The 15667-nt window shown below is 43.2% G+C and overlaps 1 protein-coding gene across 1 annotated transcript in view; it reads left to right on the top strand.

Moving 5' to 3' along the window:
• The window catches only part of LOC135216469 ((E3-independent) E2 ubiquitin-conjugating enzyme-like), a 561446-nt gene that overhangs the window by 453617 nt on the left and 92162 nt on the right, over nucleotides 1-15667 (top strand). Inside the window, 1 exon segment of the mRNA XM_064251838.1 lies at nucleotides 1904-1951. Within this exon segment, the coding sequence (XP_064107908.1) occupies nucleotides 1904-1951 (48 nt within the window).

The raw sequence follows: 15667 nt of genomic DNA, 5'->3' as shown, positions 1-15667 counted from the left end.
CTTTATTGTAGTACAGTAGTACCTCGAGATACGAAAGGCTCTACTTACGAAAACTCGAGATACAAAAACCAATGCGAAAAAATTTTACTGCTCTACATACGAAAAGTTTTCAAGATATGAAAGGTTGTTGCTGTAAAGTCCCGAGATTCGCCCGGACCACCGAGAACAATTTTAAAACTCCTGCGCCGCCAACTGAGTAAAACTCGCCACCATCCTCCTGCTCTCCCCATTGGTTCCTTGATTGCTAGTCACCCCATAAGGTCCTGCTCTCCTATTGGTCAGCATCTACCCCTTGTGCTTTAAGTATTCAATTGGTAAATGGTTGCTGTAAATTGAAAAACTTATTCATGCAATCATTTATTAAAAAAAAACATTAGGTAAAGATAGAATAAAGAATAGAAATGAATGGTTATTATACTGTTTTTGGTAGTTTCAGTAGTTGAAGAGAGATAATGAACATTTATGGCTTTTACTGTGTAAAAGTGATTGCTTGGCGATCGTTCGATACTTGTAAGTGCTGGATATAAACAACGTTTGGAAGCTTTTTTTTGTTTGTTTATTATTAGTTAATGGTTACTTAATAATTATTTGAAATGAGTACATGCAATACATTTAATAAAAAAATTGTGAATTAGATATCATGAAATAAAATAAATTTAAATCAGACTGGCCATAACAAATACGTATTTTTTAGAATTCCTTCTTCTGTTTAATTATTACCTTACGTATACGTATGTTTCATTATAGCTGTCAGTAACTCGGTATCTCCATTAGGGTGAAAGATAGAATAAAGAATAGAAATGAATGGTTAGGTTATACTGTTTGGTAGTTTCATTAGTTGAAGAGAGATATTAATGACAATTTATGGCTTACTGTGTGCTAGGAAAAATGATTGCTTGGCGCTCGTTCGATACTCGTAAGACGGGTAAGAGCTGAATGTAAACAATCGATTGGAAGGTTTGTTTTTTGTTTGTTTGTGTATTATAGTTAATGATTAATTAATAATATTTGAAATGAGTACATACTGATTATTTATACATTTTATGCATATTCTAAGCTTTTAGCTCTTAGGTTTAGATGTCAGAATCATAGACTAGGCTACAGTAGCAACCGCTAACATGGGCTAGGCTTATTGCTAAGGGACATATGCTAAAGTCCTAATATATGCAGTAAAAATGGGGGTTGAACATTACATGCAGTTGAATATTACTCAAGTATGTACAGTATTTTGCCTTTTTGGAGTCATATTTCTTCCGTCGGATCGGCGTCATAACCCTATAACATGTGTTTTAGGCCTGGAAATATATTACTGGGGTGTTTTCTTGTAGGGCTTGGAACGGATTAGCCATTTTACATGTAAAATGTGTTCAAGATCGAAAAACTCATAATGCGAAGGCCGTCTCGGAAGGGATTAATTTCGTATCTCGAGGTACCACTGTAGCTGTTTGCAGTTGTTTCATTGAAATAAATGTGATATCACTGTACTCATGCTCTTATCCTATTTCTTTCTGTTAGATTTATGATGCTTGTCTTAAGCTCAAGAAACTTTCCTTCTCATTTTTAATACCTATAAATTATATACATTTTTTCTCCTTCGGCTACACCAACCTTTTTACTACCTGTCCTAAATATCTCTCATTTCTTACCCTTCCAGTTATTACATTACACACATTTTTTTTTCAAAAAGGAGACTATCTCAACAACTTCAAAATACATTTCAGTTCATAACTTCAATTGACATCCCAAATCTCTCTTTGGCTATGCATAGCCACACTCTTTTCACAACCCTTTTCTTATTCACAACTTTGCACTTACACATGTGGCTTTTAAGTGCTATATTTATAAAGTATTATTAGACATATTCCAAACACTCAGAAAATGTTTTTACATGCTGCATTTAAAGGAAGTGGACCACCAGTGGAAAACTATGTTCCAAGCTCTGAACCAGATGGTAAGAATTTCATTACCTGTATCAACTTTCTCATTTAGGTTTACAAGATATACATACTTCAATATACTGCATTTAGGTATAGGTTTTTTGTTTTCCATTTTTATTTTGTTGAGCTTAAAGTTGTTTCTCATTCAACAAAGTTATTCATGAAGTGCATTTATTGGTTACATATTTTCCACATGCTGTTCTGCTGGTGCTGATTACAATGTTGCTAGATATTAAAGATTGGAGTTTTAGCTACCAAAACTGAGTTATGTAAGATTTTATTTTTTTGTTAGTTTAGTTTTTGTATCTCTCTATGTCCTCATTGATTCTCATGGTTGTAAACGTTTCACTCAAACATTATTAACTTAACTGATAGTTTATTTTGTAAACCATATTACAAAGGAATCCTAATTGTAAGTAGTGCTTGTTTTCTCTGCCGTAATAATGCAATAGGTACTCATTATATGACCACACACTAACAAACAAGGGTGATACCCTTGGATTTGTGGCGATAAGGTATGCCCCTTCAACACTGACTTTCCCCCTTGTCCTTTCAACTATGATTGTGTCTTCAGTAGCTATATCACTCATGTACTCTCCCTTTTCATGTACAGGCAGTCCCCGGGTTACGACGGGGGTTCTGTTCTTGAGATGCGTCGTAAGCCGAAAATCGTCGTAAGCCGGAACATCGTCAAAAATCCTAAGAAAACACCTTACTTTTAATGCTTTGGGTGCATTGAAAACTATGTAAACCTGCATTCTTATGACATTTTTCATCAAAAAAACCTTCAAATATTGATTATTTTGCATTTTTGGTGTCATATTTCAACTCCAGATGAGCGTTGTAGGCGTCGTAACCCTGGAACATGCGTCGTAACCCTGGAAATAATGTCTATTGACAAGCGTCGTAACCTCGGAACATCGTAAGCCGACACCGTCGTAACCCGGGGACTGCCTGTACACTGTTTTTATGGCTTTCCATGTTTTACATGGTTGATTTCATCCATTGTCTCCTACACTCATCTTTAGTAAAATGGAGCTTTTGTTTGTGTATTCTGTGTGATTTGAGGTATTTTGCAATACTGTGTTTTTTTTGTGCTTACCAGCTTAATCGCGAAGGCTGTGATTAGGCCTTGTAATCATTTTATGTCTCCTGTAGTGGTATATCTGCATTCTTTTTAGTTCTTTTGGGGAAAAGAATATTCTTGTGCTTCTCCAGCCTTGATGTGTTTCTTGGTCTTCTCCTTAGTGAGAGAATTATGAGAGAAGGCAGAGGCAAACAATAGGGCCACTGCTTCTAGCTGGACATGATGCTTGGTCCTTCTAGAACTTTCCATTCTCCTATTCCCCTACCCTCTCTCCTCCTATCCCCACCCCTTGGGGGGGTAGAACAGGGAACACATTCTTTGGCAGAGTTAAGTTTTTCCCAGGTGGGTTTGGCCCTTGGTACCATCCATCTTAGACTTGAGGTCTGCTTCCAACTTGTCTCTTTGTAAGCTTTCAGGGTTACATTAAGTTGAGGTGCTCAGCTCATTCGACTAGTACATGGGTCATTCCCCTCTCCATGACTTATGAGTGGCACAGGGAGAGTTGGTGCAAGCCTCCTGGTATAGGTTTACATGGCCTGGTCGCTAGAGGCGTGCTCAATCTCCGAATTTGAGTTACTGCTAGCATTAGGGTATTTTGCTCTCTTGGTTCTTTCATGGTTGGATGGCTGTGCTGAACAGTGATGACGCACTGCTGCATATTCTCACTGCGACTCCTCGGCAGTAGGGAGTGGCAATGTGTACTATCTTGCTTGGTGCAGGGTCTGTGTGGTCCATTTGCTAGCCACAGTAACTATCTTGGGATCAGGCTTAACAATACAATGAGGTATTATTGTCCTCTCTTCTCACCATGACTCCTCAGGGTTGAGCAGAGAGGGTTTTGCACAATCTTTGTGCTAGTCTCAGACCTGGTCTCCATAACCTGTACATTATGGGTTAGTGCGACTTATTTGCTAGTTGCATACTCAGTATCAGGATGTATGTGGTCCTCTCAGCCCTTCTTTGGCTGTTAGAATGTAGTGGACAGGTGTGTTAGTGCGACTTGGCTCATGGGCGATCCCTCCTCTTGATTGCACAGAGAGGGTTTTTTTAAAAACCGGCTCACCTCGGTGGCTCACGCATCCCTTTCACCAGTCGCCTACTGAATCCATGTGTTGGTTCTATGCTGATGGTCGGGAAGGATCTCCTTCCCGACCATCGGAATGGTTTTTGGGAATGAACCTGTGTAGTTTCTGTGCTCAAGACATTCATGCTTTTTGAAGTGTGAAGGAAAGGTACCCTTCTGTTTCCCTTTATACTTTGCCTTGCCTTATTATCAGGACACTTAGGACTCAGGAGTCCCCATCCCTGTGGTCTTGCACTCCTTCCATGCCTCACTCCTACTATGGCCTCCCATCAACAACCCTTCAGGAAGTAGTTTCCTTTTGACATTGACTCATCCAACACAGGGTCACCAAGAGAGGAGTCCAGACTTGGAGAAGGAAGCAATTACCTCTCCAGTTGTTGCCAAAGTATTTGCTCTCATGGCTCAGTGGAGGCAATAGTCTAGAAGGCCCCACCCCTTTGAAGCCTACCTCTTCTAACGGGCAATGAATACGAAGTGCCCTGCACCTTCGAAGCCTACTTCTGACCTGAACCATAGTTTTCAATCATTGCGTTCATTTGTGAGCTGACTCGAGGAAAACACCCTCTGATGAAGCTTTTTACGGTGGATAATCGGTTCTGCTCTGGAGGTGAAACGATTGGTAAGGCTATGGTCTGAGTATCCCCATAATGTTTTTGGCCAAGATGAACCTGTTGATCTGTGGATCATCTAGTTCCTTGTAGCCACCAGATTGGGAAACCTACTCCCCCTCTCTTGGCCAGGCTATGGAAGTATTAGTTACCAGAAGAGGTATATGACTTGCATTTCCTTATTGACATGCCACTGTGCCACCTACTAGTAAGTGATCTTGGATAAAGTGTGACTTCACGACCTCGCCTTTTATTACAGAGGCTCAATAACATGGAGTGAGTCATGATATCAACCATTCAAGCCATTTCTTGATTAGATATGGTGGCAGGGCACAATGACTTTGTTCCTTAGAAGGATCTTCCCTTCCATGCATGGCAGAAGACCAGAAAATTGTTGATTTCAAGAGGTAAGACTCATTTTCATGATGTTATGGGCTAACACCATCCTTTGTAGACCAGCAAAGTTAGAGGCTGAGGGTGCTATCAAAAGGCAAGATTACCTGATGTTGCAAGCAGTTATCTTCAAGTTGGCCCAGAGGAGCAAACCTAATACCCCACACCCCCCCCCCACCCACCCACAAAAAAAAGAAGCCTCAGTATAGTATTCAAAACCTCATACGTTGACTTCTACATTAAACAAGGTGAAAGGTCATTAGTACTATCTTGCTGACAATAGGTATAATTCCATGATAAAATAAAAAAATTGGAAACAAGTTTAAGCATAAATTAAGGTTTGTATGAAAAAAATAATAAATGAAGCAATAAATAAATAATTTGTAAAGTAACCTAGCATCTAAGAAGTTATGAGCCAAATCAAGCGTCTCGCTAGTACTATGCAGAAGAGACTGTTCTGCAGTGTTATATCAGGTATTATTTGTAACTCTGTGGTGATGTGAAAAAATATGGATACAGATGCTGTGCAAAGGTATGCATTCTAAAGAGACAAAAAAAGTGTAATCCCTTGTGGAGGGGTAACGTACGTCTATGTTTACTTATAGTTTGGTGTGGATTCTGGGTAACATAGTATGTTCAAAATTTTGTGCCATACAGTTTGAATGAATTTTGTGGGAAAAGTTCTCAGATCACCTCCATGGGCCATAAATGACTCATTGAAACTTTTATCCTAACTCTAGTAACTAGTTGGTATAGGAGAGAGGGCTCGGTTTGCCTTGAGATGTCATAGGTGAATGTTGTCCAAAATTCCCATTCAATGATGTCTCATAAATATTTTGTAATAAATATACTTGGAATTTGTTACTGATTTTAGTTCTTATCTGTTATGATATTTTGAGAGCAGTAATTATAATTTTACAGAATAAGATTAAAAATATTATAAAAAACACAACTTGGTAAAATTAGCATGTTTTTTTTTACAACTGTCATTTTGAGATGAGGGTTGGAAATATACACTCAATTTCCCCTGTTGATGTAGTAATGTTGCCTTATCATAGATAACAGTTATAGTAGCTTATGATGCATGAAGAGTTATCTAGTATTTATGCTAAAATACCTGCACAGTGACCTTGTAGATTACACTTCTCAACATTTCACATTGCAGCTGTTGCAAGAATGACAGGTTATTGTAATAACAATAACCTATGCATTTGTGCTCCCTCCTTGCAGCAGTATCGCCATGCAATTAACCTTTGAGTTACAAAACTTTCTGCTAGCCTAATTCAGAAAAAAATGTATAAGATATATGAACTATTATATATGATATGTATATATATATACAGTGTCACCCGTATTCGCGGGGCTGGGCGGTACCAGACCCCCCTGTGATTAGTTGGAACCCCTAAAAAAATGTTTAAAACCTCCTATTTTGTTAGTTAAAACTCAAGAAAAAAACACCAAAAATTATTATACCTGGTTTTTTTAATAGTCATATCACAAAAGTGCATTTTATTATGAAATTGATTAAAAAAAAACCCAGGAATTTGTTGGTAAAATACCGCAAATAGGAGAATTTTCCGTGAATAATGAAGGGAAATGTTCTCGAGAGAAATCCGCGAATGTGTGAGTCGTGAATACAGGGGGGTGGGGGTCCACTATATATATATATTATTTATATATATATATATATATATATATATATATATATATATATATATATATATATATATATGTATATGTATATATATATATATATATATATATATATATATATATATATATAATATATATATATATATATATATAATGTATATATATATATATATATATATATATATATATGTATGTATATGTATATGTATATATTTATATATAGTGATATATATATATATATAGTGTATATATATATATATATCCGTGTATATATATATATCTATATATATATATATTATATATATATATATATATATATATATATATATAATATATATATATATATATATATATATATATATTATAATATATATATATATATATATATATAATATATATATATATATATATATATATATATATATATATATATATATAAGTATATTTTTTACGTATTAGCCCGGCCTTGAGAGAGGCTATATACGTAAATGGAAATGATTGAGGGATTTCAAGGTGGAATTAATTGAACTTACCGTAAAACCGGATAGTTAGTGATAATTTCTTTAGAGGAAAAGGTAGGTCGCCAGAGACTCAGCTAAAATACTTTTTTACAGCTATTTATTTACAAAAGAGGCCCCGTACTGGCCTGGAGAAAAGTGAATACAGCGTCCGCACGTTGGGACTTATAATCTCTCACAAAGGGATAGCTGGCTAAAATGTAATTTGATGAAAGCTGGTCTCATAAACTTGGGTAATGCAACACTTGCGGGCAGAGAGACGTGACACGTGGCTCAGGGAATCTGGAAAAGAATCCCAGATTAGGCAAGATAAAAGAAAAAGGATTTCTTTTTATCAGTTATTATTAGTACTTTCGTTCTCTAACACTGGGGAAGGGGAACCTTTAATGTTTCACTGAGGTATGCAATGACTTCATTCGTCTGGAGGGACGATCACACAAGGGGAAGCATGCGGCCATGAGGCAGTGAGAGGGAACAAAAGGGATGAGTTCTTTTTGGGTTGGAAATTGAATTGGGAAAACGAGGATCAAATAGATAATAGGTGATAAGGGACTGGCAATATGCTGTTTCACACGACGTACCTGGATGTTGGGTTCAGTGGCTCTTTGTAGAAAAGCGTAGCCTGGCTTTGTCTGAGGCCTGGGTTCGATCGGCGCGCCACTCACGCCCTGTATAGGCCTAACAGGAAGGCAGGTGGTTGGACATCCGTCCGAGGTCACGTCCTGCAGTCGACTGGGCCTGTGGCGGTACCGGAGGTGCAATACCTCTCAGCGTCTGCGTGCCTTGGTAATGGGAGACTTCAGGTCATGCCCTAGGATGAGGTCGTAACCCTCCTGGAAGGTAGCTTGTAACTGCAAGTGTACATACCTTGTAAGGTGAGGTCGTACGACTCTCAATTGGACGGTGGGAAGGATCATCTTACTATGATTGATGCCTTCAATCATGATCAGTTGCCGTCTATCAATGGTAGCCCCTCGGGGGATTTGATCTTCCCGTATCAGGGAGATTTGAGCGCCGAGTCATCAAAGGCTCTGACATGGCTTGGTGGATAATGACCTTGGAGGGGTGCGACGGTTATAGGGCCCTAAAGCTGGGGGTCCTAGTAACGAAGGATTGGTGACTGCCATTGCGATGGCAGGAATATTGTAATTCGCGCACCCTACGTAGTTGGCAGACTGTGACCCTTGCGGCCCACAGTCTCGGCAGAACTGGTTTGAGAACTTCTTCTGTGGCATTGGACGGTAGGGCCGAGATGGCCCCACAGGTTGCGAATCTGTGGAGTCACCAAGGCTGGCAGTGTGCTCTGGCACAGGTGAAGAGTCCTCTCTGGCCGTGATTTTGATGTGGTGAGGTAGCTTGGCCCTGGAGTGGTGTGGGGGAGGGACATCCCCAGAGGAGGTCTCGTCCCAATAGGAAACCTACTCCATGCCGAATCGTACGCACTACACCTAGGCGGTGAGGTTTGGTGCACCAAGGAGTGGTGACCTGCAGGACGACTGTGGGAACGGTCTTGGACTGCCCTTCGACCCAAGTCATGCCCACCTGATGTGCTCGTCGACGGTGGCACTGGGTGGCACTTGGTCACCCTGTCTATGAGGCACAGATCGGAGCCGGTATCTACCGTAACTGGCAGAGTCACAGGTAGGGTAGAGCCATCCAGGGGTGCCACTGTGACTGAAGTGGTCCACACCCGCTCAGGGTGAGACCTGGACTCGGGCATAACGGCCGAGGGAGTTGTGGCACTGATCAGGTGGACGTGCCTGGTCGAAGACACGTGCTTGGGGCACCCGGGATATCCAGGGGAGTAGTGCCCTGTAGCCCCACAGGCTCTGCAGGAGACCCTCTGCTGGGCTGGTCTCCGTAAGGCATCTGACTGGTCTTGAGAGGAGGCTGAGGCACCATTCGTGGCCTAGAAAGGGTTCTGATGGAGGTTTGTGGCTCACAGCGCTCTTGAGGTGGCGACTCTGCTGCGAGGTGACCCACTTTCCTTTCTTTCTTGCAATAGTTGCAAGTCCGTGGGTGTCCTTGGTGGCGTCCTTTGGCCGTGTGGATCCAGAGAGAGGACGGGTGGCACCATGCGTCGGTGGGGTGGTGCTGTGAGAGGGGTTGAAAGTTTTCCAGCTCGTCAGCCAGGCGACAAGCTTCCGCAAGTGTCTTTGGTTGCTTGTCGTTAAGGTGCACTGCGAGTGGCCAGGTGCACACTGGTAGAGGTCTTCCAGCATGATCCTGTTAAACAGGTCCTGGAACTCGGTGCACGGACATGGCCTCGAGCCAGCGCTTTCCGGCTTGGATTTTGTGGTAGGAGTAATCTCCCCAGGCCCAACCAACTTCCTTGGCCTGACCTCGGAAACGCTGCCTCCACCTCTCCGGGGTGATCTCATAGGCCTTCGTAATGACCCGGCGAACTTCCACCAGGTCCCCTCGCTGACCCTGATCCAGTGAGCGGAGGGCAGTCTTAGCCTTGCCATCCAGGTGCTTGGCAAGCAGGGCGGCCCTCTATATCTCAGTGGTAGGGTAGTTCTCGAATAAGGCTCCCACTTCTTCCAGCCATGCCTCGGGCTCATCCTCAGTCCACTTCGGGGGATGAGAGCGTTAATGCTGGCAATAGGATTGGACGACACCGTAGGTGTGGGGCTGGGAGCTGGCTGCATGGCTAGGGCTTCGGCGTTCACCTGTCGTGCCTTCTCCACCTCGAGCTCCTTCTCCTTGAGAGCTAGCTCATGCTTTCTCTCTTCTTCCCTTGCCTTCCTCTCTGCTTCTTTTTTCTTCCTCTCTTCTTCTCTGGCGGCTCTCTCTTGCAGGAGCAGTTCGTCCGTCTGCCCCTTCACCCACTGGGTGAGTTCCTGCCCAGTGTAACCGGCGTTCATGCCCAGAGCCATGAGTGTCTGGAGCCTCTCCAGCTCCATGGATATAGTGGTTGGGCAGCAGAAGCCATTTCCTTAGGCTGCAGTGGAGGCTCTGATAAAGTTTAAAATAATGGCCAGGAAGGGTAATGGATGGAAGTGGGAGTGCCTACTGGGTAAAGTGGCACTCACTGGGAAATGGGTTTCTGCGACGTGGTAATGAAAAGTCTGAAAAGACTGGGTGCTCGGTGGCACTTTGTGAATGGCACCTTCTGATGAGGTGAAAAAATCAAATGAAGTGTGCGGCGTACGTCACACTTACGGGCGTTCCCAACTTGGGAGACGCTGGAATGGGCTACCTGTACGTCTGTACAGATGCGATGGCACTTCAGGAGGCGTTCCTTTTGGACAGCACTTGTAGTGCTGGTATTGCGGCACTTCGGGAGGCGTTCCCTTGATTGGGTGATCCGGGATAGCAGATTCAGTATAGAGTGGAATAGGGCGTTCCGTAAGGACGGGCACGCAGGTTTGACAGCACTTAGGGCTGGTTGCGGCACTTTGGGAGGCGTTCCCTGGTTGAGTGTTTCCGAAGGATCAATGACCCTTGGACACGGACACACTAGTTACTTGGGCGTTCCGTAAGGACGGACACGCAGGTTTAATGGCTACCTGTACGGCCTGTACAGGTGCAATGGCACTTATGAGGAGGTGTTCCTCGGAGCACTGGTATCGTGCTGGTGTGTCCCGGACACTACATGCGTATACTTAAATATACTGAAAGTGAAATGGTACTCTGTTCGTGGCAGAGGGTAATAGTGGAGGAGAGAAAGTAAAAGGTGGGAGTACTTCAGCAGCCAGTCGATGGACTGGACAGTGTCAAGAATTAGTGGCACTGTGAAATGGTAAGACTGACGTGCACTGTGGTGGCCAGTCCTAAACTGGTAATGACTTCCCTGTCTGGAAGTAATGAATTTGCGTGGCACACTGTGGTGGTTGTGCTTGCGGTATACGCAAGTCTTTTGTGATAAAAGAAAATGAAAAGACCACTCGGGCAACGACTGGTAATGATAATTTTTAGAAATGCTCAGTCCCTCGCTGCAGTACTCGATAAATGAATAACAAATGCTTGCAAAACTGCAATGGACAGGCGTACGTATCACGCTGTGTAAATGAAAGACACAAGAGAACTTAAATAATGTTAATTCTGCATGCTATAATTAATGGTAAGATGTAGTACTCTGGCTTCATGAATAATGGGTTCTGGCACGATCTCTCTCTCTCTCTCTCTCTCTCTCTCTCTCTCTCTCTCTCTCTCTCTCTCTCTCTCTCTCTCTCTCTCTCTGAGAGGGTGAAAAAATGATATATGAATGAACTCCCTTATATTGCTTGAACTACTAATGTTAGTTTAATATGACGCAACTTGCGTTAAATTATCTACTTACGTTAACGTTTAATGAAAGAATTGCTTTTGATAACGTTTTATGAAAATGATAACGCGCTCGTGGTGAACGATTTTTACGTTAATAGTAGCGGCTTGCGCTTATGAAATGATTTGCGTTTCAATATGAATTTCACAAAGACGCGTTTTACGTTAACAATTCTTGTAATTTACTCTACTTTTAAGATTTACGTTAACTTTATGTAAGATTACTAGGTCCCTGTGAACAGTGAAATGACGGTAAGGATTTTAAGATGAAATGTTAGCAAACATTTGTAAAAGAGGTTACGTTAAGTACGAAAGGAAATGAAACTTTCACTCAGCGAGCGAGTGAGCGATGCAAGGTGAAACACGTGAGGCGAGTTGGGTAGCGCACAGCGTGTCGTTCAAACCAGCTGATTCTCTGTAAATGCGAAGGCAATTTACAACACAAAATTCTACTTTCTTATTCAAGGCGAATTACGTTAATTTCTCTGGCAGAACGATAGATACTAGTACCGAGATTGATATTATTTACGTTAAAACTTCGAGACTTACGTTACTTTGCTTAAATTGTTTAGGTAATGCTTAAAGAGATAACAAACATGGCTGCCTCTTTGTGAGAACGAAGGTTGGTTGAGACCGCGCAGGCGCGAAGCTTACCTGGAGGAGCGTGTACGCTCAGCTGAATTAAGCTGAGAGCTAAGCGGTTACCAACACTTGGAATGAAAACTAAGTTAAAAATGAATTCCCTAACATATCACAGACAAAAGAATTGTACACTTCTTTTGCCGTAACTATTAGTAAAACACTCCTAACTAGCTCGGCTTTCTAATACAGCAATAAACCTTGGCAAAGCACTTCCTAGTTTGATCTGGTCCTTTCTGGCATCTATCTAATACACGTGCTCTGTCTCGTCCGACGAGAACAATGCGATTTACAAAATAACAGAATTCGCTCGGCGCTCTGGCCGTTACAATATAATAATATTTCTCACTTCACACTTGTTTAGACACTTCGTAAATAAAAATACTTAAACGTACCTTAAGCTAACATTGGTTATAAAATAATCATATTAAATGAAAGGTATACCTTACCGTGAGCCAGTGTGTCTTCTTTCCCTGCAAGTGTGCTTTCTTTTTTGCGCTTTGAAAAACATTTACATTCGTTTTACAAGGGATAACGCGATTTACAAGCTTTTTTTTAAAGCAAGCTAGGTTCAAATCCTCGGCGAAGGTCGACAATTTTACGTATTAGCCCGGCCTTGAGAGAGGCTATATACGTAAACGGAAATAATTGAGGGATTTCAAGGTGGAATTAATTGAACTTACCGTAAAACGGATAGTTAGTGATAATTTCTTTAGAGGAAAAGGTAGGTCGCCAGAGACTCAGCTAAATACTTTACAGCTATTTATTTACAAAGAGGCCCGTACTGGCCTGGAGAAAAGTGAATGCAAGCGTCTGCCACGTTGGGACTTATAATCTCTCACAAATGGATAGCTGGCTAAAATGTAATTTGATGAAAGCTGGTCTCATAAACTTGGGTAATGCAACACTTGCGGGCAGAGAGACGTGACACGTGGCTCAGGGAATCTGGAAAAGAATCCCAGATTAGACAAGATAAAGAAAAGGATTTCTTTTTATCAGTTATTATTAGTACTTCGTTCTCTAACACTGGGGAAAGGGAACCTTTAATGTTTCACTGAGGTATGCAATGACTTCATTCGTCTGGGACGATCACACAAGGGGAAGCATGCGGCCATGAGGCAGTGAGAGGGAACAAAAGGATGAGTTCTTTTTGGGTTGGAAATTGAATTGGGAAAACGAGGATCAAATAGATAATAGGTGATAAGGGACTGGCAATATGCTGTTTCACAAGACGTACCTGGATGTTGGGTTCAGTGCTCTTTGTAGAAAAGCGTGGCCTGGCTTTGTCTGAGGCCTGGTCGATCGGCGCGCCACTCATGCCCTGGATAGGCCTAACAAAGGAAGGCAGGTGGTTGGACATCCGTCCGAGGTCACGTCCTGCAGTTGACTGGCCTGTGGCGGGTACCGGAGGTGCAATACCTCTCAGCGTGCCCTTGGTAATGGGAGACTTCAGGTCATGCCCTAGGATGAGGTCGTAACCTCCTGGAAGGTAGCTTGCAACTGCAAGTGTACATACCTTGGTAAGGTGAGGTCGTACGACTCTCAATTGTACGGTGGAAAGATCATCTTACTATGATTGATGCCTTCAATCATGATCAGTTGCCGTCTATCAATGGTGCCCCTCAGGGGATTTGATCTTCCCGTTTTTTTACAAGAACATAATCAGGGAGGGGATTTGAGGCGCCGCGGAGTCATCAAAGGCTCTGACATGGCTTGGTGGATAATGACCTTGGAGGGGTGCGACGGTTATAGGGCCCTGAGCTGGGGGTCCTAGTAACGAAGGATTGGTGACTGCCATTGCGATGGCAGGAATATTGTAATTCGCGCACCCTACGTAGTTGGCAGACATGTGACCCTTGCGGCCACAGTCTCGGCAGAACTGGTTTGAGAACTTCTTCTGTGGCATTGGACGGTAGGGCCGAGATGGCCCCACAGGTTGCGAATCTGTGGATTCACCAAGGCTGGCAGTGTGCTCTGGCAGGTGAAGAGTCCTCTCTGGCCGTGATTTGATGTGGTGAGGTAGCGTTGGCCCTGGAGTGGTGTGGGGGAGGGACATCCCCAGAGGAGGTCTCGTCCCAATAGGAAACCTACTCCATGCCGAATCGTACGCACTACACCTAGGCGGTGAGGTTTGGTGCACCAAGGAGTGGTGACCTGCAGGACGACTGTGGGAACGGTCTTGGACTGCCCTTCGACCCAAGTCATGGCCCACCTGATGTGCTCGTCGACCGGTGGCACTGGGTGGCACTTGGTCCCTGTCTATGAGGCACAGATCGAGCCGTATCTACCGTAACTGGCAGAGTCACAGGTAGGGTAGAGCCATCCAGGGGTGCCACTGTGACTGAAGTGGTCCACACCCGCTCAGGGTGAGACCTGGACTCGGGCATAACGGCCGAGGGGGTTGTGGCACTGATCAGGTGACGTGCCTGGTCGAAGACACGTGCTTGGGGCACCCGGGATATCCAGGGGAGTAGTGCCCTGTAGCCCCACAGGCTCTGCAGGAGTCCCTCTGCTGGGCTGGTCTCCGTAAGGCATCTGACTGGTCTTGAGAGGAGGCTGAGGCACCATTCGGTGGCCTAGGAGGTTCTGAGGAGGTTTGTGGCTCGCAGCGCTCTTGAGGTGGCACTCTGCTGCGAGGTGACCCACTTTCTTGCAAACGTTGCAAGTCCGTGGGTGTCCTTGGTGGCGTCCTTTGGCCGTGTGGATCCAGAGAGGGGACCCGGGTGGCACCATGCGTCGGTGGGTGGTGCTGTGAGAGGGGTTGAAAGTTTTCCAGTCGTCAGCCAGGCGACAAGCTTCCGCAAGTGTCTTTGGTTGCTTGTTGTTAAGGTGCACTGCGAGTGGCCAGGTGCACACTGGTAGAGGTCTTCCAGCATGATCCTGTTAAACAGTTCCATTTCCCCAGTGTTAGAGAACTAACCAATTGAAATGGGGCAATAAATCCTTTTTTCTTTTATCTTGTCTAATCTGGGATTCTTTTCCAGATTCCCTGAGTCACGTACGAAGTCAGTCTGCCCGCAAGTGTTGCATTACCCAAGATTATGAAACCAGCTTGAATTAATCACATTTTAGCCAGCTATCCATATATATATCGGCAAAAAGACAGTGTGGCAATGGGTTCCCCCTCGGGGTTCTTTTCGCAAACGCATACATGGCACACACAGAAGAGGTCACATTTAAAGAACCCCCAAAACCCAGAATCTATGGGAGATATATTGATGATATCTTTATCACAACAAAGGGCGACAATGACATAGAAGAATTAGTAAATAAACTCCAAGCAAATTCTACATTAAATTTTACGGTAGAAAGAAGTGATGAGAAGATGCTCCCTTTCTTGGACGTACTTGTGACCCAAAAGAACAACAAATACAATATCACCATATACACTAAAAAGACAGACGCTGGGAGATGCTTAAATGCTAGAGGAGAATGCCCTGATGCATATAAACGATCTGTGGTAAATGCATACATGAAAC

This window comes from Macrobrachium nipponense, chromosome 6, assembly GCF_015104395.2.
Source record: "Macrobrachium nipponense isolate FS-2020 chromosome 6, ASM1510439v2, whole genome shotgun sequence".
Taxonomy (NCBI): domain Eukaryota; kingdom Metazoa; phylum Arthropoda; class Malacostraca; order Decapoda; family Palaemonidae; genus Macrobrachium; species Macrobrachium nipponense.
Note: the sequence above shows the minus strand (reverse complement) of the source record. Positions and strands in the feature narration are given on the sequence as shown.